Raw genomic sequence first — 22,089 nt, 5'->3', positions numbered from 1 at the left:
CTTACTTAGCTTGCATTTGTCTCGAATCTCTTGCCCAGTGCAAAGCCCTAAGTGACTGGAAAAAAAGCACAGGTGACTTCTATATATAAGAAGGGTAAAAGAACAGACCCACAAAATTTCCTTACGACAGGAAAAGCTTCTTTCCACAAATCAGCATATTTTTAAAAAGCACTGTTTGCATGAAGTTCAGCTTGCTCTTTTCTCATATGATATCCAGGGAACCATGGCTGAAGGGCAATAGGCAGATTTCACATTCCTTGATTCCCGAAAAGCATTTGAAATGGTGGTCAACTGCAGACTGTTAATGAAGGTACAAGCATACAGAATAGATCCCAGATATGTGAGTAGCTCAAAGACTTCTTAAGTAATGGAACCCTGGATGTGTTGTTATCGACAGCAAAGTATTCTTCAGTGACAAGGGTGTTAAGGAGTCACCCAGGGAATTGTTGATTGGTTGATTTGGGGGGAGGGAACCAAACAGCACAGTCATTGGTCCCCTGGGAATTATGATAAGACTGCTGTTCTGTACACATAAATGATATGGTGGATAAGATGAGCACAATCTGTGACTGTTTGCTGATGACACTGTGGTGTACTGGAAAGTGTAGTTGTTGAATGACTATGAGGATACAAGACAAAAAAGTTTCTAGTTGCTGTGATGAGTGGCAGCTAGCTCTACATGTAGAAAAATGTAAGTTAATACAGATGAGTAAGAAAATAAACTGTAATGTTTGAACAGCATTAGTAGAGTGCTGCTTAACACAGTTACATCAATTAAATATCTAGGCATAATGTTGCAAAGTGATATGAAATGGAGCAAGCAAGGAAGGATTGTAGTATGGAAGGCAAATTGTTGACTTTGGTTTATTTTAAAAATTTGGGAAAGTTTGGTTCATCTGTAAAGGTGAGTGCATAAAGGACACTTGTGCAACCCACTCTTGAGCACTGCTCAAGCGTTTGATATCCACGGCAGGTCAGATTGGAGGAAGACATAGACGCAATTCAGTGTTGTTACCAGCAGTTTCAAACAATATGCAAGTGTTATGCAGATTTTTCTGGAACCCAAATGGGAAGCCCTGGAGCGAAGGTGAAGTTCTTTTCAAGAAACACTACTGAAAAAATTTAGAGAACAGCATCTGAAGCTGACTGCAGAACAATTCTACTGCTGCCAATGTACATTTCAGGCTAGGATCATGAAGCTACAATAAATTATGGCTCATAGGGAGGCAGCAATTTTTCCCTGCTCTATTTGTGAGTGTAACAGGAAAGTAAATGACTATAATTGGGGTCACAAAGGATGGCGGTCAACTTTGAGCCTGTTCTGTGCACCTGTCTCATGGATTCTCTGACAACAAATGAACAATTTTCAGTTGTGTACTGAGCACTCTGATATGAATGTTGTATGGAATGCGAGCATTACGCATGATCACGTAGCGAGTTACTTAGTAAATTTTTATTGCATTTGTTGCAAATTGTCATGGCTGACGATGGTGGTGCACAACAAATTCTACACAAGCAAGCGATAAACATAATTTGCAGGATACACGCTTTCATCAGGCACAGAGCACATGTAAGCGTTTACGGTAACTGTCACCTGGAACCAGCAACAGTGCAATCCCCATCCTTGGCTTGTGGAGTATGTACATGTACATGTAGATGAAGCAGCAACCTCACAAATATTAACATATTACTAGCTGAAAAGGATCCACTTTCTTGGTCTTTCTTTCCCATTTGTTTCCAAAACTGGGAAAATGTGTTCAATTACTCACCTCATTTGTATGGCCTCTGACATATTCAGGATATTTTGTTGATGATGATGAGGTCTCATACTCCATGGAGTGGGGGGGGGATAATGCGGGAGACCTGCACCGCCTACTAGGCAAGGTCCTAGGGGAGGTGGTTTGCCATTGCCTTCCTCCGACCGTAATGGGGATGAAAGATGATGATGATGAAGACGACAAAATAACACCCAGTCATCTCAAGGCAGGGAAAATCCCTGACCCCATCTGGAATAGAACCCGGGAGCCCGTGTGCGGGAAGCAAGAACACTACCGCAAGACTACAAGCTGTGGACAGTATATTGTTATAAAATGTATTTCATGCTTTGCTTCTGGGTGCAAAGATGAATAAGTTTTTGTGGTTATCCATCACCCTAACATGCTACATATTTGTGCCCATGTGACTAACATGCTTCTTTTGAATTCACACTGTAACACTAGAAAGTTCTCTCTTGTCTGTATTGATAGTCATACTGTATGCAAATTTTACTGGAAATTTCAGCCTTTTAAAGCTGAATAGTAAGTTAGTTGAAGTGAGTGGAATTTGTGATATGAATTCCCGGATGTGTTCTCTGCCATATCTCCAGGGGTCTCTGAGTTCGAAGCCCATATCAAACTCCTCCACTCGGCGGTCCTGAAGATCAAGAAGGCTCGCTCGGTACCATTCGCCTTCCCTGACAAACTACAGCAGGAGCTTTGTTGCCAAGAGGCTGAGGACATCCTGACCCCAGTCCACCATAGTCGTTGCGCAACACCCATTGTGGTCCTTGAGAAGCTGAACGGCTCTCTTCGCGTTTGTGGGGATTTTAAGGCAACTGTCAAGGCTCGGTCTGTTATTGACTCCTATCCCATACCCAAGGTTGATGATGTCCTGTCCAGGTTGGTTGGCGGCAAGGAGTTTGCCAAAACTGACCTGCGGGATGCCTACCTCCAGTTGCCTTTGGACGAGCCGTCGAAGACAATCTTGGTAATCAATACCCTTTCTGGGATCTTCTTTTACAACTGCTTCCAGTTTGGGGTCGCCAGTGCTCTGGCCATCTTCCAGCACTATTTGGAAACATTGACCAGAGACATTCTGTGGACGGCGAACTACCTTGATAACATCTTAGTTGCTGTTGCCTCCACCCCGGACTTGGCCCGTGATCTCTGGCGCCTCTTCCATGTTCTTCAAGGTGCCGGCTTACGTTGCAACAAAGAGAAATGTCTTTTTTTTTTTTGTTGTTGTTCCTCATGTGATCTACCTCGGCCATGTTTTGAGTGCTAACGGCATTCGACCGAAGCCCTAGTATGTCGAGGCTATACAGCAGTTGCCATCCCCAAAGGATATCTCCCAGCTCGAGTCAGTCCTGGGTCAACTCAATTACTACTGCCGTTTTATCCCACATGCCGCAGCTGTGGCGGAACCCCTTCACCGCCTCCTCCGTAAGAATGTTACATGGGAATGGTCGCTGGCTTGTGATAGGGCGTTCTGCTGTCTGAACTCTTCTCTCCTGACACAGGCTTCCCTTGCCCCTTATGACCCCACCAAGCCTCTCACCTTGACCGCTGATGCATGGGGGCCGTCTTGTCTCACATCATCAAAAGAGTGGAGCTCCTGGTGGCCTTCGTCTCCAAAATGCTATTCCCAGCTGAGTGTGACTACAGCCAAATTGGGAAGGAGCCCTTGGCCATCACCTTTGGGTTTAAGAAACTCCACGATTTCATCTAAGGCTGTCACCTCACCTTATACACCAAACACAAGCCTCTGGTCTCGTTTTTCAGTGCTATGTCTGCCATCCCCACGAGGACTGCTCACCGCCTCCAGTACTGGACATTGTTCCTTGTGGAATATTCCTATGACATCTGTTTTCTGGTCACAGCTCTCCAAGTCAATGCAGATCTTCTCTCTCGTCTCCCACTGGATGAAGCCCACTTCATACATCGTAGTGCCTACTGCATCGGCATCCCACTTCACGTCCAACCAACATGGGATGCCTGCATCACAGGACATATATTCACTCAGAAAACCTATGTTGTCTGTGTTGTCAGCACAAACATTTACCGGAGGCCACAACACAACACCAGGTCTCCACCAACAGCCGCAGGGGACCGCTAACAGCTTCACCAGAGGTCGCAGTTATCCCAGGAACTACTTTGATACGCCAGGCACGTGATTGCAAATAGTTCCAGCAGGTACCCCCACCAAATGGGCTTTATAGGGTGGCCTACTGCCGGCAAAGGACAGTTCGAGGCACTGCTTGGAAGTATACAGAGCTGCCACCCTGGCAGCCACAGCCATATGCCTCTTCTAGCTGGCCGATCTCTTGCAGATGGACTTGGTATAGTCGATAAGCATCTTGACATTGTAGAATTGTTATTGTGATCCCTCCCCGTGAAGAGACTGGTGTTTCTATTATTATTTGTTATTTTATATTTGTGCCGATCCTCAGTTGCGATCGAGTCTGTTGTTTTTTTGGAGATTGTGTTATTGTTTCGTTTTGGTGAGTACAATAAATTGTTTTGGACTTGTGTTTTCTGCATTTCTATTCTGCTAGAGCAGACACTTGAATCATTCTACCAATGGTTTAAATTTTCTTGTTTGTTCCCTGGTTCATATTCTGTATTCACTGGTGGTTTTTTTTTTTTTTTTTTTTTTTTTTTTTTTTTTTTGCTAAAACTGTCCACTCACACAATGATTCCTTCTTTTTTTTTACACAACACGATTTTTGAAAAGTTGTTCCTTGTCTTTACTACACTGGTTATGATGATTATGCCAGACAAGGGATTAATGCGATTTTTGGATTTTTGGTATTCCCAAGTTGTAAACATTCATTCATTGTGGTCCGTATATCCCATCAAGATGAAAGAGGCTGAAGGACATGGGACAAGTCAAGTTATGTATTAACAGATATGATAAATCATCTGATAATTCTACACTGCTGAACAGTAAAGGTGTTGGTGTCTGTTGATATAGAAACATAACCTGGAAGTATAAACAATTTTAAAACATGGTAAACACTAGCTCAGATATAAGTGCATATGTAACATGTTTGTATGCTGCAAGTACAAGTATATTACTTAGCAATAAGCTTGTAACTGAACACGGGATGCTGTCTTATTCTGCAAAAACTAATAACAGTGCAATATGTAGCACAATTAATGTACCATGTGAAGTTCTTCAGAAGACTTCTCGCAGAGAGAGGAGAATGAAAGTGCAGCTGTACATTTACATTCTACAAGGCACTGTACGTACAATTGGCTACGCCCATTTCCAAAGGAACAAATTCTTTTTCATCTTAATCTTAAGTTGACTCATGATTATATTAATGTATACCATGAATTTTAGATGTTTATGATTACTGTACGTCACTATCTGGACGACTGAGGAGCCAAATAAAGAGAGATGTATACATGGTGCATTACTTTGCTTCTGACCTTTAAGATAATCCATATAGAGAGGAAATTTGCAGTTTGTAGATGGATTGTATTGGAATTTTATGATGGTGATTAGTATCCCACATGGCATATTGCAGTAGATGTCTTACACAAGAAGACTGATTTCAGAGGGGGGCTACCATTTGGTTGGAAGTATTCTAAAAGGTTTGGATTCAGGTATGTAAAATGCAAAGATGGAAGATGCATTCTGATGGAGACATCTGATATTCTAACAGTTAGGGCACTTTTTATGAGAAGATATTGTTGCCCTATTATTTATCTTGACTAGACCTGGCTCAATCAAGATACAACCAGCAAGTACATCTAGCAGGTTTCAATGTGCAATGGTGACTTGAAAGTGCCAACTGGAAAAGAAAACTCTCTTAATGCTTGTCATGAAGGATCATCACTATAAGGCTTCATCAAAAATTAAAAGCTAACATTTACTTCTAGCAAATCTAGCAGTTATCATGGAAAGATGATTGTAACTAAACATTCGTGTTTAAGTTTATTATGTGGTTAAGAGGATGGTTATTTAATCAAAAGGAGTAAACTCTTACCAGATAGGATAGACAAAATGCACTGAAAAGTTCAAAGAAGGGCAGCTCATTTTGTAATATTGCGAAATAGAGCGAGATTAGCATGGATATAAGACACAAGTTGGAGTGGCAATCAATGAAACAACGGCATTTTTCATTGCGAGAAGATCTATTCATGAAATTTCAGTCCCAAACATTCTCCTCCAAATGTGAAAATACTTTGTTGGTGACCACCTACACACGAAGAAATGATCAAAAATAAGAGAAATCAGAGCTTGCATGGAAATATTTAAGAGTTCATTTTTCCTGCATGCTGTCAGAGTGGAAGGGTAGAGAAAATGCCTGAATGTGGTTTGATGAACTCACTGCCATGTACTGAAGTATGAACTGCAGATAAGTCATGTAAACGAAAATGAAATGAAATGTCGTGTGGCTAGGGCCTCCCGTTGGGTAGACCGATCGCCTGATGCAGGTCTTTCGAATTGATGCCACTTCGGCAACCTGCGCGTCGATGGGGATGAAATGATGATGATTAGGACAACACAACACCCAGTCCCTGAGCGGAGATGTAAACAAAGAAGGAAGAAAGTGTGCAGTGGCTAGCATGTAAAACTGTTTACATTTTGGACTGCTACACAACAGTGGATATCTTGGAGGAAGTCACAAGTGCCACACATTACACGGAACTTGACTACCAAGCTGGAGAAATGTGTCAAGAGGTTCTGGGGCTTCATCCTTACCATAGCCAATACAACCCAATAAAATATGCATTTGTACTAGTGAAAGGAACTGCATTTTCAGAATTTAGGATACGCAAAATTTACTCGAGAAAGCTCTTGATGGTGTTACAGTGGAAAATTTGCAAGAAAACAATGTCTTGAAGGAAGACAGACAAAATTTCATTGAAAATATTGTAACGATACATACAGCACAGATGCTGAGTCGCAGATAGGCACAACAAAGAGACTCTCACAATTAAAGATTTTGGCCATTATGGCCTTCGTCAAAAATAAATACACACACACACACACACACACACACACACACACAAACTCTATCTCTCTCTCTCTCTCTCTCTCTCTCTCTCTCTCTCTCTCTCTATGTGGGAAAAATTATATATAAAAACAAAGATGAGGTGACTTACCGAACAAAAGCGCTGGCAGGTCGATAGACACACAAACAAACACAAACATACACACAAAATTCAAGCTTTCGCAACAAACTGTTGCCTCATCAGGAAAGAGGGAAGGAGAGGGGAAGACGAAAGGAAGTGGGTTTTAAGGGAGAGGGTAAGGAGTCATTCCAATCCCGGGAGCGGAAAGACTTACCTTAGGGGGAAAAAAGGACAGGTATACACTCGCACACACGCACATATCCATCCACACATACAGACACAAGCAGTCTGTATGTGTGGATGGATATGTGCGTGTGTGCGAGTGTATACCCGTCCTTTTTTCCCCCTAAGGTAAGTCTTTCCGCTCCCGGGATTGGAATGACTCCTTACCCTCTCCCTTAAAACCCACTTCCTTTCGTCTTCCCCTCTCCTTCCCTCTTTCCTGATGAGGCAACAGTTTGTTGCGAAAGCTTGAATTTTGTGTGTATGTTTGTGTTTGTGTATATATATATATATATATCACACACACACACACACACACACACACAAACGCAACTCACACACACGACTGCAGTCTCAGGCAACTGAAACCACACCTGAGAATATATTTAATTGGGAAGGCTCAATGAAGGAGCTGTGACTGCTATTTTCCTACACCATTTTGAAGTATTTTCTTGGCATATCATTCTGCAGCCACATAAAATTGTTTAAAAGATATACATGCCAACTTTCAAAAACAAAAAAAATTTAGAGATTCAGTTTTAAATACGAGGAGGTACACCAAAAACCACGGCCCATTTTCCAGATAATTTCGGAACAACTGGTATCTTTCCCTAAAATGTCACAAAGATATATAAAAGGTATAAAAATGCAAATATAAACACTAGAACTATCCTAAACATTGTCTCATAAAATAAGGGAAAGGCAATCCCTTACCTATCGTGGACTGGAGTGTGATGCACAGAAACACACAATAGAAAACAGTTAATCTTCCAACTATTTCTGTTCTAACAGTTTGACCACAAGTTTTTATCATCTTATTTTCGGCTTTAACTTCTTGTAACGGCCCATCACACTAAAAAGTCACCTCCACTTTTAACACTGAATTCCATTTTTCTACTATTATTTACAAACTTTTCTTGGTGACTTTTTGTTTCCACACACTTTGAAACATTGTTTTTTTCCACACAGTGCTATGCAAATGTCACATTGGCAAAAAGTACAAAATGCAAATGAAGGACATTTCCTAGACTCAAAATTGCACAGAAACTGTTCCAAATATTGCTTCAAGGCAGAAGTTTATTATTATTATTATTATTATTATTATTATCATTATTTTTACCATAGCAAGAAATAAAACACCAAATCAAAATATCATGAAAATAACAAATAAGATACGTGTGAAATAACTGCTTACTCAAAAATAAAACCTTTCTGTGTTTCAGGTAATAAAACAGCATTCTTAATTATCCACTCTAACAATTTATACATATTATAAAAACACTGAATAATATGCGACTTCAGTTAAGCGGAATGACAACACACAAACACAAGTCCAAACAAAAGCACAACATTGAGCAATATGAGTACATATTCTACAAAATGTGCGAGAGTGAGGAAAAACAATTGATATATAGGCTGTGCACGACTTTCTGACTTCTATAAACTTCGATATGTATACTGATTAAAAACGACTAATGAGTGAAGGACTTCCAACCACTGGCCAAAAAAACTTGAGTGGATCATTTCCAAAGCAAAAGTATTACGTGTGATGATAGCTAAAAATTGGGAGAAATAATGAAATAATCAGGTTGTTGGAGAAAAAGTGGAAAAGCAAGTTTCTTGCCTGAATTGGAGTGTGGCGACTCATATGTGTGCCAGACAGCTTTACTGACAGTACTGTTCAATGGTAAAGTTTGCTGTGTTCAGGCTTTATCAGCTCGGCTTCTATAATATATTCTCAACTTCTTGGTAAAATGGTAATTTGTGTGCATATATAACCAATTGTAATCATGTTCAAAATTTCCACAAATCACCAAGTTAAATCTCCAGCTACTGTATTCTACTATGTGAATGTTTGTGCAATAACAAACACACTACAATGTCTATATTATTGGTTTGACTGCTGTGTAACTTTTTGTAAAGAAGTGTTACAGTCACTTGGTAAGAGGTTTAGACAAAAGTCATTGAACCCAACTGAAGTTTAACACTATCATGTAACTTACCTTGATTTGTCTGGCACTTTGCGTAGCTGCTTTTCATTCAGTTGACTTCTAACAGCACCTGCAACAAATACCCATTTAGAAGTGAACTTTAGCAGATGCACTCAAGTGAAGTTTAGCAGATATAATTTATCAGCAAACTGGGACATTCTTACAATTAAAGCAGATACAACTTATCAGTATACGGGGACATTATTACAATTACAAGTCAAATGTTTCACATTTAGTGCAAGCTTTAAGATAATCGGAAAAAAATTCTTTTACTTAACAATATATACCTCCTCAGATTCTGTAGGAAATGAGGTAAGTGTTTTACAAAGAAAGTACAAAACTTACAAAAGAAGCTGCAAATTTTGGGTCTGTTGAAATGTAGTTCCAAGCACATATGAAATCAGCAGACATGCATGCAGAGTAATTTACTGGCAACAGCAATTCTCGGATATAAACTATGACATACTGTAGAAGACAGAGTATCTGAAAATTCATTCCGACGACACACATTCTCTGGTTTAAGCAAACAGCTACCCTGTATGTCATTACCACAGAGAGATGTTAGGTAAGCGTAAACATTTAAAAATCACAACTGGCATTAATATTAATTGTCAATGACAACAGGGTCTACTTTCTATCGTAATCTAATGGGAAATCATTAGATGTTGAGAGTGCTAACGATTTACACAGCCAAACATTAGGTAATTTATGATCACAGAAGTAATTACTTACTTCTTCTATTTTCTGTCTGCCTTTCATTCGATAACAGCCTCAAGTGTCTGCTTTTACTATTGTTCAATGGTGAAGACACACATTTTCCACTAAACTTGTCTTTCCTGGATATATCTTCAGAGGCCTTTCTTAGGGACCCCTTTCTCTCTAACAAATTTTGGTCTGCAGCAGGTACAGGTCCCAAATTTCTTTCTTCTTGTCTAAAACAAGTGAAACATTAAGACAACAAAGGAGGAAAAAAATTCTTTTACTTAACAATATATATCTCCTAAAAATGTAGAAACAAGGTAAGTGCTTTAAGAAGAAAGTACAAAACTTAAGAGAGAAGCTGTAAAATTTGGGTCTGTTGAAGTGTTCTTCCAAGCACATATGAAATCAGCACACATGCAAGCAATTTAATTAATCATAAATTTAAATGTGATCTCTCAGGCTTTGTTGGCATGACTGATTGATAGTGTGTTTCTGGGTGTTCTGTCAAGTTGTCATTTCCATTTTATGTACAATATTTCGATGAGCAACCCAGCAGTCTTTTTCAAGTGCTGCAGGATTTCCTGTTATGTTTACTTGCTGCCTGGAATCCAACCAGACTGTGAGCTATTGTTGGTTTCATGCTTCACTAAACTCTCATTAATACGGCCATCAGTTGTCCGGCCTCTCAGTAATCCGGCATACTTCCAGCTTCTAGTCGTTCAACCTGAAATGACGCCTACAATAATGAAATTTCATCTACAACAATATTGTTAGTTAATTACAATGTTCAACCTTCCGGTACACCTTGATCTGTGGCTTTCCTTACGGATCATTATGCTAGACCTTCAGCAGAAACTTTTTTAAAAAAACACCTCGCAATTAATAGCAGATGAGATTATTTGTAATCGGGAGAACAAGAACTCTTCAGAAAATTTGCACTCTTTATTGCCTAATAGCTAATAACTTGCTGTTTTGTGTGTTGTTGTTGTTGTTGTTGTTGTGGTATTCAGTCCTGAGACTGGTTTGCTCCTTCATCTCCCAGTACCTACTGCAACCTACATCCTTCTGGATCAGCTTAGTGTATTCATCTCTTGGTCTCCCTCTACAATTTTTACCATCCACGCTGCCCTCCAATGCTAAATGTGCAATCCCTTGATGCCTCAGAACATGTCCTACCAACCGATCCCTTCTTCCAGTCAAGTTGTGCCACAAACTTCGCTTCTCCCCAATCCTATTCAATACCTCCTCTTCAACATTCTTCTGTAGCACCACTTTTCAAAAGCTTCTATTCTCTTCTTGTCCATGTTTCACTTCCATACATGGCTACACTCCATACAAATACTTCCAGAAACAACTTCCTGACACTTAAATCTATGTGTGCTATAAAATTAAATATAGGATACATAAAACCAACAAAAACAAGACATAAGCAAAAAATTACACGTTCCTTCAATCCTTATCTCCCAGTTTTCTTTTTCCTCTCTCTCTCTCTCTCTCTCTCTCTCTCTCTCTCTCTCTCTCTCTCTCTAATCGTGCTACAGCTTTACATGGCGTGCTTTCCTTTCTGCGAAGGAATCTATTACCTCATCAAAGTTCGTCAAACGTTTTGCTACATGAAAAATCGAAATGTCGTTATCTAGTACTGAAAAAGCTGTTAACACAAATAATACCCAAGACTGGTGTAGCTTCTCGATCTGATTACGTCTATTTTGTCACCGTCTGCTAGATAAAACAAAATAGGCCTTTCTAATATTGCAGCAATTTTGTAACACACACCAAATAAACAAGACTGTTTTGGCACAAATGGCCATTTTTATAACAAGACAGAATATAATTCACGAAGTACAAATATCAAATGCCTATTAGGCCTACTACAAGTAAAAAGCTTTATGTTAGGAAATAGAGTCACATTTCATTCATACGCAACAGTTTCTCAAGCATGAGATCGAAAAGTAGTATTATGAAATTTTTATATAAATTTGGAATCATCTTATTCTTCCATAATTTGTGTGATGTCCCCGTTTCTCCTCCTTCCTCATTCTAAGAAACAATCTTCTCATCACCAATTCTGTAGCTATTCCTGCCATTGTCAAAATCTGTTCGCCAATTAACTTCACTAACCCTGCCAGAATCACAGGTTTAGTTATCTCGCGATTATTTTAGGCACTATTATGTGTTCATACAACACGTTTTCCGTGTTAGTTCCAAAACAGAACTTAAGCGGATGCTAGTCGGGGACTGTACAACTGGTCCTTACTAGTATAGTGATCTGCCAAAAAATTTTCTGTCAAAATTTCATTTTCTTGGATACACCGAGAAGATAATACGTAATCTTTCTCACCTGTTATTCCTGTCAGTTGTTAATTTCCATTCTGGTAGTCTGAATCTATAGATTTTGCTAGTAATTATAACAACACTGATCATTCGCAAACCCAGTCAACCACATTATCAGACAGCGATTGGCATTCATCCGTTTGGCTTTACTCCACTCACCTCGTATAGCCCCCCGTTCCCTTTTGGCTGCGGAAAGTTTATTTCTAGATGCGACGAGGATTCTCCTGACAGACACATCATGCGTTCAAAAATCAACATATGATTAATTCATAAATCAACTTAAAATGTGTTCAAAAATGTTCAAAAACCAACAGGGAAGCATTTCGAAATTAAATGAATAATCGAAAGACAAATGTGCACTGGATGCTAGGCGTTTTGTGAAACAAGCTGTTTTCCTCATGAATATGAATTTGGCGCCCCCTTTTCCCGGTAGCATCTAGCTGCTTGCTGCAACAGCTTGCACACTACAGCCACATTCCTGTAGCCAGAACCAGGAGAATCTACAACTCAAACACGACTCAACTGCGCATGTGCACGAGCCCACATGTAATTCTAAAACGAATCTAATGTAAAAAGTTGTGACTTCAGCTCATCGGAGGCAATTTGTTGTTATGCAGCATTGCATAGTCTATCTAAAGCTTTTGACACATTTTGCTGTTGGCAGACGCTTGCATGAGCAGTGTGTGTCGTCGTATATGGCGCATTTCCTTTGCAATTTATTTTTAGTTTTTTTTCTTCTCTTGTTTATGTTTTATTGTTGAAGTATTATTCTGCAGTAGCAGGATACAGTAATATCCTTTGTTAGAGTATTGGTTCTTCCCAGACAAAATTACAAAAATTTAACTGAAAACTAAAACAATGAAAAATTCCCGGAATTCTACAAAATTCCCAAGTTTTTCCCGGTTTTCTCCTGGATGAAAAAATTTCCGGGTTTTTCCCGGATCATATACACCCTGTGCTGTTGTTGAGTCCTGTGCAGGTCCATCTCATCCAGTTTATGAGTGAACATTGTTAAGGGAACTGCATGCAATGGGCATCTGGAGTCAGTTAACACAAAAGGCCCCTGCTCACAGCAGCAGATGAACTGTGTATCTTCAATGGCCCAAACAACACAAAAACTGGACAGTAGCCGAATGGAGCCATGTAATCTATTCCAAAGAGTTGCAATTTTGCCTCTTTTCAAATGATGCAATGCATTGAGTGCAGCGATGGCCGAATGTGACATTTAACTGTATGGAAAGATGTAATTCAGGCGCAAAGTGAATTTGTATTGTTTGGGCGGGGGAAGGGAGTGGTGTTGTGTATACCATGAACTGGTTCCACCCATTCAGGTTACTGTAATCATGAGCCAGGTTGGCTTCCAAAATAGGGTTGGAACTCGTGAAGCTCTCTTCTCCTTAAGTGTACCTAGTAGCTATAATTAAAGTGCAGCTACCCACAGAGGTCCAGTGTGGGCTCTAATTATCACATCGCAGTGAAACTTGGTAGATATTCTAAGGTGGAACAGACTTACGCTTGAAAAAAATTAGTTCCAATTTTGACTGTCAAGTGCAGAGCTGGCGCAGTGAATGCAAGAAAGATGTACAGAAATGTTTCCATACATAGTGGGTTAAGAATGGGACATGGGCAGAAAAGATCAGACAGGTAAGAAAGGTATACTGTTGATTTTGTTATTAACCACCGCTTCCACAATTCGATCAATTTGGGCACCAGAGATTGCAGTGAGATGCTATATAGCAACAGATTTGCACATGGTGGACAAAACTGGAACTAATTTTCTTGCAGAGTAAATCAGTTTCACAGTAACGCATTAGCATATCTAACAAGTTTCACTGCCATACAAAAATTACAGCCCACATTGGACCTCCGTGCATAGCTGCACTTTAATTATGGGATGTATAGGTGGATATGGAAAAAATTGGATTTTTCCAAATTTCCCGGTTAAAAATATACTCTTTCTTGTGAAGGAACATTTTTTCTGTGTTAAGTGACAACATACTTTCCTTCAGAGCTCTAAAACTTCCTTTTGATGGTAAAGATTTTATACACCAGCCTAGAAAACTACACCCAGCACAAAACAATGGGTTTTAGAATGATCTTTGATGTGCAGCAAATTGTAATCTATGAAAGTACCAAAACAAATATGAAAAACTGACCTTGAAACTTGGTCTTTTTTAGCATGTGTTACTCTTTAAGACATATCAAACTCATTAGCCCGCTACTGCAGAATAATACTGCAGCAATAACATAAACAAGATAATAACACCAAAGTAAAACATTAATTGCAAAGAAAATGCATGATTTACAACAACAAAACACAGTGCACACACAAGTGTCTGCTGTTTGCATTTCAAATGGCTCATGGAAAAATATTGTGAATATTAGTGTGAGGAGTGTTAATTTAAAATTAAATTTCCTTTTGTGCACGATGAATTATGTTATGTGACAATATGTGTGATGAATTTCTTAAATCATGGAGCATTTAACCCTCACTGAAAACTTACCACCTTGTGGACCAGTCATCTACAAAAATTCAGAGTATGAATGTCAATGTGTACACTTGTTTCAACAACTATAAAAAAGCCTTTGACAGCATAAGACAGAAAGAGATAGTGGAGATTTTGAGGTGAACAGTATTAACCAATACGATTAGTGCATCATCAGTGTGCTATATTGGAATCAGGCCACAGGTGTAAAAACTGATCAAAGAACATCAGAAGCAACTACAATTAGTAAAATCATTTGTCGGTGCTATATACTATCACATCTCTTGTTTAACATTTACTCAAAGGCAATTTTCAGGAAAGTGTTGGCAGAAGAAAGCAATAGGATTATTATAAACAGAAAAATAATCAACAGGAACAGGTACACAGATGATGCCATTGTCATAGCAAATGATCTACCTGTCCTCCAACGCATGACAGACAATTAAAACCAGCACAGTGAAGAGTTTGGGCTGTTTGTCAGCACTTCCAACACCAATGTTACGGTCTTCTCTAAAAGATGAAATGAAGTAAATCTTGTCAATAAAAAGAAATAGGATTGAACATGTACCCTCCTTGAAGTACTTTGGCAATGTGATGGAAGAGCAGTGTGACTGCAAAAAAGAGAACAGATCTAGAATAGAACAGGCCAGAAGACAATTTATTAGCAAGAAAAAACTTTTCATAAGATCAGATCTTAGCCCACAACTGAGAATGGAAATGAGTCTCATTGTTCTCTATGGATGTGAAACTTAGACCCTTGAGCAATATCTAGAGAAAAGAACTGATGCTTCTGAAATGTATCTGAATCATTGTCTCTTTTGTATACCTTCACTGGATGAAAAAGCAAAAACAGCTATTGCTCACTACAAAACAAAGGAAAACTCAATACCTAGAATATTCACTGAAGACCTAAAGAAATTGGTACACCTGCCTAATATGTATGCCCCCCCACAAGTACGCAGAAGTTCAGCAACAGGACATGGCCTGGACTCGGCTAACGTCTGAAGTAGCACTACAGAGAATTGACACCATGAACCCTGCAGAGCTGTCCATAAATCCGTAAGAGTACAAGGGAGTGGAAATCACATCAAAGCACATTATGAGGCATTCCAGATATTCTCAACAATGGTCACATCCGGGGAGCTTGGTGGCCAGCGGAAGTGTTTAAACTCAGAAGAGTTTTCCTGGAGCCACTCTGTAGCAATTCTGAACGTGTTGGGTATCATATTGTCTTGTTGGAATTGCCCAAGTTCGCCAGAATGCACAATGGACATGAATGGATGCAAATGATCAGACAGGATGCTTACCTATCTGTCACCTGTCAGAGTTGTATCTACTTATACGAGGGCAGTTCAATAAGTAATGCAACACATTTTTTTTCTGAAACAGGGGTTGTTTTATTCAGCATTGAAATACACCAGGTTATTCCCCAATCTTTTAGCTACACAACACTATTTTTCAACGTAATCTCCATCCAATGCTACGGCCTTACGCCACCTTGAAATGAGGAACTGTATGTCTGCACGGTACCATTCCACTGGTCGATGTCGGAGCCAACGTCGTACTGCATCAATAACTTCTTCATCATCCGCGTAGTGCCTCCCACGGATTGCGTCCTTCATTGGGCCAAACATATGGAAATCCGACGGTGTGAGATCGGGGCTGTAGGGTGCATGAGGAAGAACAGTCCACTGAAGTTTTGTGAGCTCCTCTCAGGTGCGAAGACTTGTGTGAGGTCTTGCGTCGTCATGAAGATGGAGAAGTTCGTTCAGATTTTTGTGCCTACGAACACGCTGAAGTTGTTTCTTCAATTTCTGAAGAGTAACACAATACACTTCAGAGTTGATCGTTTGACCATGGGGAAGGACATCGAACAGAATAACCCCTTCAGCGTCCCAGAAGACTGTAACCATGACTTTACCAGCTGAGGGTATGGCTTTAAACTTTTTCTTGGTAGGGGAGTGGGTGTGGCGCCACTCCATTGATTGCCGTTTTGTTTCAGGTTCAAAGTGATGAACCCATGTTTCATCGCCTGTAACAATCTTTGACAAGAAATTGTCACCCTCAGCCACATGACGAGCAAGCAATTCCGCACAGATGGTTCTCCTTTGCTCTTTATGGTGTTCGGTTAGACAACGAGGGACCCAGCGGGAACAAACCTTTGAATATCCCAACTGGTGAATAATTGTGACAGCCCTACCAACAGAGATGTCAAGTTGGGCACTGAGTTGTTTGATGGTGATCCGTCGATCATCTCGAACGAGTGTGTTCGCACGCTCCGCCATTGCAGGAGTCACAGCTGTGCACGGCCGGCCCGCACGCGGGAGATCAGACAGTCTTGTTTGACCTTGTGGCGATGATGACACACGCTTTGCCCAACGACTCACCGTGCTTTTGTCCACTGCCAGATCACCGTAGACATTCTGCAAGCGCATATGAATATCTGAGATGCCCTGGTATTCCGCCAAAAGAAACTCGATCACTGCCCGTTGTTTGCAATGCACATCCATTACAGACGCCAATTTAACAGCTCCGTACAGTGCTGCCACATGTTGGAAGTCAATGAAACTATACGAGACGAAGCGGGAATGTTTGAAAATATTCCACAAGAAATTTCCGGTTTTTTCAACCAAAATTGGCTGAGAAAAAAAATGTGTTGCATTACTTATTGGACTGCCCTCGTACAAGTGTCAGGGGTCCCATACCACTCCAACAGTACACATCACATACCATTCCAACAATACACATCACATACCATTACAGAGCCTTCACCTGCATGAACAGTCCCCGCTGACGTGGAGGGTCCATGGATTCATGAGGTTATTTCCATACCCATACACATCCAACTGCTCGATACAATTTGAAACCTACCAGTCAACGTGTTTCCAATCATCAATAGTCCAATGTCGGTGTTGGTGGGCCCTAGCAAGGCGTAAAGCTTTGTGTCGTGCAGTCATCAATGGTACACAAGTGAACCTTCAGCTCTCTAAGCCCATATGTATGATATTTCGTTGAATGGTTTGCACACTGACATTTGTTGATGGCCCAGAAATGAAATCTGTGGCAATTTGCAGAAGGGTTGCACTTCTGTCAAGCTGACTGATTCTCTTCAGTTGTTGTTGGTCACATTCTTGGAGGATCTTTTTGCGGCCGCATCAATGTTGGAGATTTGATGTTTTACCGGATTCCTGATATTCATGGTACACTCGTGACATGGTCATATGGGGAAATCCCCACTTCATCGCTACCTTGGAGATGTTTTGTCCCACCGCTCATGTGCCAACTGTAGCAACGCGTTCAAACCCACTTAAATCTTGATAAACTGCCATTGTAGCAGCAGTAACCAATCTAACAACTACACCAGACATTCGTTGTCTTATGTAGGCGCTGCTGACCACAGTGCCATATTCTGCCAGTATTTGAATATGAATGTCCATACCAGTTTCTTTGGTGCTTCAGTGTACTATAATAGTCAAAAGACACCATTTATTATAACTCATCACTGTAGAGAAAATACAAAGGAACAGGTCTGTTGGGGCACAAAAGAACTCATGGGAGAAGGACATTCGGAGATGGTACGACTTGTAAAGGGACATCCTCTTCTAGCATTACATTTCCTCAACAGTAGTTGTCAATACCAGTATTATTTTTCAAATTTTGGACAGGTCATTATTATCTCAGTTGCTTTTCTGAAAACTTTCATATAATTTTATACATAGTATGTTATATTTCAAGTTAAAATTGATGAAAATGAATTACTTTATAAAATGTTTCAGTCTTGGTGTTATAATCGATAAATACTACTCTGAATGTACAGTTAAAATTGTTTTTCTTTAGAAACATTTGAAATTACAAATTAATGGCACACTTAAAATTTCCATTTTTAATTACGCAATACTGTACTGTGTACTATGTTTATTTCTGGATTCATTTATAAAATAATAATTGAAAACAATAATGCAACACAAACTAGTAGAAATTCATTTGTTAAAAAAAATTGTAAACCTTTTGGAATATGGTTATTTCCCCAGAATGCGGCAGTCATAAGCGTGCCTCTGATGTGATTGGACATATTTTTGTATTTTTTGCGAACAATGTAATTTCCGTTTTGTTAATGTGAAAAATCAAAAAACTGTATGCTATACTAAAATGTAAGGAATATATTAACATAAAAACAACAATCTTCAAATGTATTTAGCTCAATTCAACTGTGACATTTTCAGCTTCAAGAATCAGACTCCTGGACAAGAAGAACTGGAGCCAACTCTACATGAAAAGCTAAGTAAACTATAAAGTTTATTGTAACCTTCGCTCCTCTTAAATATTCATAAAAGACTAATGTGGACATTAGACGGAATTAGCAAGGAGGAGAGAGATTACAAACTACATGTCAGACGATGCCTCCAATTCTGCAATGTCACATCCACAGGTGGGTACTTCAACTGCCAACTTCTGTCAGGAGAATGCACTGGGATCTGGAGCAAAATCCATGTCGTAACTCGTCCTAAACGTGTTCCATTGAGTTTAGGTCAGGACTATAGGCATGCCAGTCTGTCTCAGGAATGTTATTGTCCACAAAAGATCGCCTGAAGGTTGCTGCTTTATGACAGTGTGCCAATACAATCGTTGTCTCCAAACTGGTCCTCTACTGCAAACAGCATACAAAGCTGTGAAATGCATTCACATCCTTCCACCTAAGTGTTTCCTGAAGCAAAATAAGAGGATGATCCATAACCACAAAACACATTCACATATCATAACACAACCTCCTCTGGGTTTCACTGTTGGCACTATACATGACGAAGGTAATGTTCGAACAGTGTGAGGTATCATTCCAAATCACTAGTTTCCAATCATCCAATGTCCAGTGATCTCTTTCTTCACACCACTTCAAGTATCACTTACCTTTAACTAAAGAAATGTGTGGCTCATGAAGAGCTGCTTGATTGATGTAACCCGTTCTTTTTAACTCCCTACTCATATTCACTGTACTAGCTGGTAGCACTCTGGAACCCATAAGTGATTCCTTCCATTAACTTCATACGATTTTTTACAAGCACCTTCCCATGATGCTCGACAGTCCCTGTCCACCAGTATAAGAGATATGCCTGGTCCTTATTTAGTTGTTGTTCCCTTGCGTTTCCATTCCACAATCACATCAACAACAGTCAACTCAGACACCTTTAGAAGGGCTAAAGCCACTGTGATGGATCTGTTACTTAGGTCAAATATAACCACCAGCCCACGTTTGAAGACACTGAGCTTCCTGATGGACTCATTCTGTTGTTACTGCTTCTCTCTTAAGAATTCAATACTCCCCTTCTTCTAATACACTGATGAGTCCACCTATCACTGACATCTAGTGGGCAATTCCACATTACATAGGAGTGTTCCAAGACTTTGGATCAAATAGTGTAGGTAGTTGATTTACATTTACACGGCCTTCAACCATTACAACATATACTTCAGATTCTATCACAGATTCAGCCTGCTTTGTAATGAACAACTGTGCCAAGTTTTGAAATGACTCTCCACTGCCAAAAGCAAATAGTAATTGTAAGTCTCTAGTTCACTGAATTGCTTTCTCTGATACTTGTTTCTTCCTTCGATATAAAAGGTATTATCAAATACACCAGAATTTGCCCTGCAAAGTTTCTGAAAGATTCTTTCATAAAAATAAAATAGTCTTTTAAAGAATGCACTGAATTTCACAATATTCAACAATAAAAAATAATGCTGACAGAAGTGAAGCATAGCTCAACGGCAGAGATGGCAATAATAAACAGTCATTGCTTGAAATTGATTTCTAAATTATTTCCAACACCAACATACATCAAAACATATCAAAACACAAAAATAAGTAATGGCTGTGTATCTATGTAAATTACAGAAGCTAAAGATAGATTAGATTAGATTAGATTAGATTAATACTAGTTCCATGGATCATGAATACGATATTTCGTAATGATGTGGAACGAGTCGAATTTTCCAATACATGACATAATTAGGTTAATTTAACAACATACTTAAGTTAATATAACAACTTTATTTTTTTTGTGTTTTTTTATTTTTTTTTTTTTTATTTTATTTTTTTTATTTTATTTTTTTTTATTTTATTTTTTTTTTTTAATTTATAGGTTGTTATAAAATTTTTAGCGTATACAAAAGACTGAGGTATCCCCACCTTTTAGAAGGTAGTTCTTCCGCATCTCCAGTACACTGTCTGCCATCAATACCGGGTCCTGGAAATACATTTATAGATACAAAATCAGAACATATGATAAAAACTGTGGCCTAAACAATATGTAGTCAGAAGAAGTAATAGAACTTTATGAAAAGTAATATGTAATTACAGCAGATAGGACATCGGAAATAAAAACTTTATAAGTTTTTCACTGTTTTGGTGGGGCAGCAGACAGGGTAAAATTAAGACAAGTCAAGTCTCTATGTGCCCTGCCAAGTTATTGGTTCAATCATTTTTTCATAGCTGTACTGATTTATAAAGAGAGAATAGCAAAGACAATCACACACAGCACCTGAGGATAACTAATATGTCTCTGCTATTTGTGTGTAAAAAATGGAAGTAACAACACGGTTTGCCACAATGAAATCTATCTTAATTTTAATTTGTGACTATATATGTCTCATAATATACCAATGTATTTAACATACCAATAACCTACCCATGTGGAGCCTAATGTAACAAAGCAAAATGATGAGTAGGTGACTTTTTTAAAAAATATATAAAACTTATCGATTTCACTGCAAAACTGTTTGTCTATTGCAACTAGGTTGATCAATTTTGAAGAAACCTATCACCACCCAATAATATACCACAAGTAATAGTTTCTTTGTCATGTAAGCAGTCTTCCTTATTATGTGTTGATGTATTCACTGTGTGGTTGGCAAGTACTGTTTCTTAAGTAATCTGTGAATAGCAGCAGACAACTAATATTTGACAGCATTCTGAATTAATATATTTAAATTTTAAAACACAACTAGTTTATAAAACAATTAAATGTGTTTATTTTAATAAATTGTTAGCTGAAGTTCAGGACAATGTATAGCAACAATAAAGATTATTTACTCCCAGATATACAGGTTCCATTGAGGCAATTGTAGTAATTCAAACGACGACAAGTAAGAGAACACTGGTCCCATTATTAAGAGGATAAGGAATTAAATCCCTAGTAAACAATTCCATGAGATGGAGTTAAGAAATAACTCAAAAACTGCCATATTTTTTTCAATTGGTTATTATAATGGTTTTTAAAAGAATGCAAAACCTCGAAGATTGACAACAGTTTTCAGATACCACTAACTAAGCACGGCTTCAAAGTGAGATGCTTTTCCACAATGGAAATCTGGCAACAAATCCAAAGAGATTCTGGTTATGTGTAAAGTTTAGTTACAAGAGGCATAAAACACCTTCACTATCTGATGGCAGTGGCAATGTTACTGATGAAAGCGCCACTAAAGCAGAGCTACTAAACACAAGTTATCCAAAGT

The 22,089-nt window shown here is 39.0% G+C and overlaps 1 protein-coding gene across 3 annotated transcripts in view; it reads right to left on the bottom strand.

The window, feature by feature from the left end:
- LOC124794860 overlaps window positions 1-22,089 on the bottom strand; it is a 251,714-nt gene that overhangs the window by 36,159 nt on the left and 193,466 nt on the right. For all 3 annotated transcript variants that reach the window (XM_047258530.1, XM_047258532.1, XM_047258531.1), the window contains 3 exons: window positions 20,765-20,822; window positions 9,791-9,990; window positions 9,071-9,128 (listed from right to left, as the gene is read on the bottom strand). In XM_047258530.1, the coding sequence (XP_047114486.1) occupies window positions 9,071-9,128; window positions 9,791-9,990; window positions 20,765-20,822 (316 nt within the window). The remainder of the gene's footprint in view (window positions 1-9,070; window positions 9,129-9,790; window positions 9,991-20,764; window positions 20,823-22,089) is intronic.

This window comes from Schistocerca piceifrons, chromosome 4 (assembly GCF_021461385.2).
Source record: "Schistocerca piceifrons isolate TAMUIC-IGC-003096 chromosome 4, iqSchPice1.1, whole genome shotgun sequence".
Taxonomy (NCBI): Eukaryota; Metazoa; Arthropoda; class Insecta; order Orthoptera; family Acrididae; genus Schistocerca; species Schistocerca piceifrons.
The sequence above is the reverse complement of the archived record's forward strand: the minus strand, read 5'-3'. Positions and strand labels throughout refer to the sequence as shown.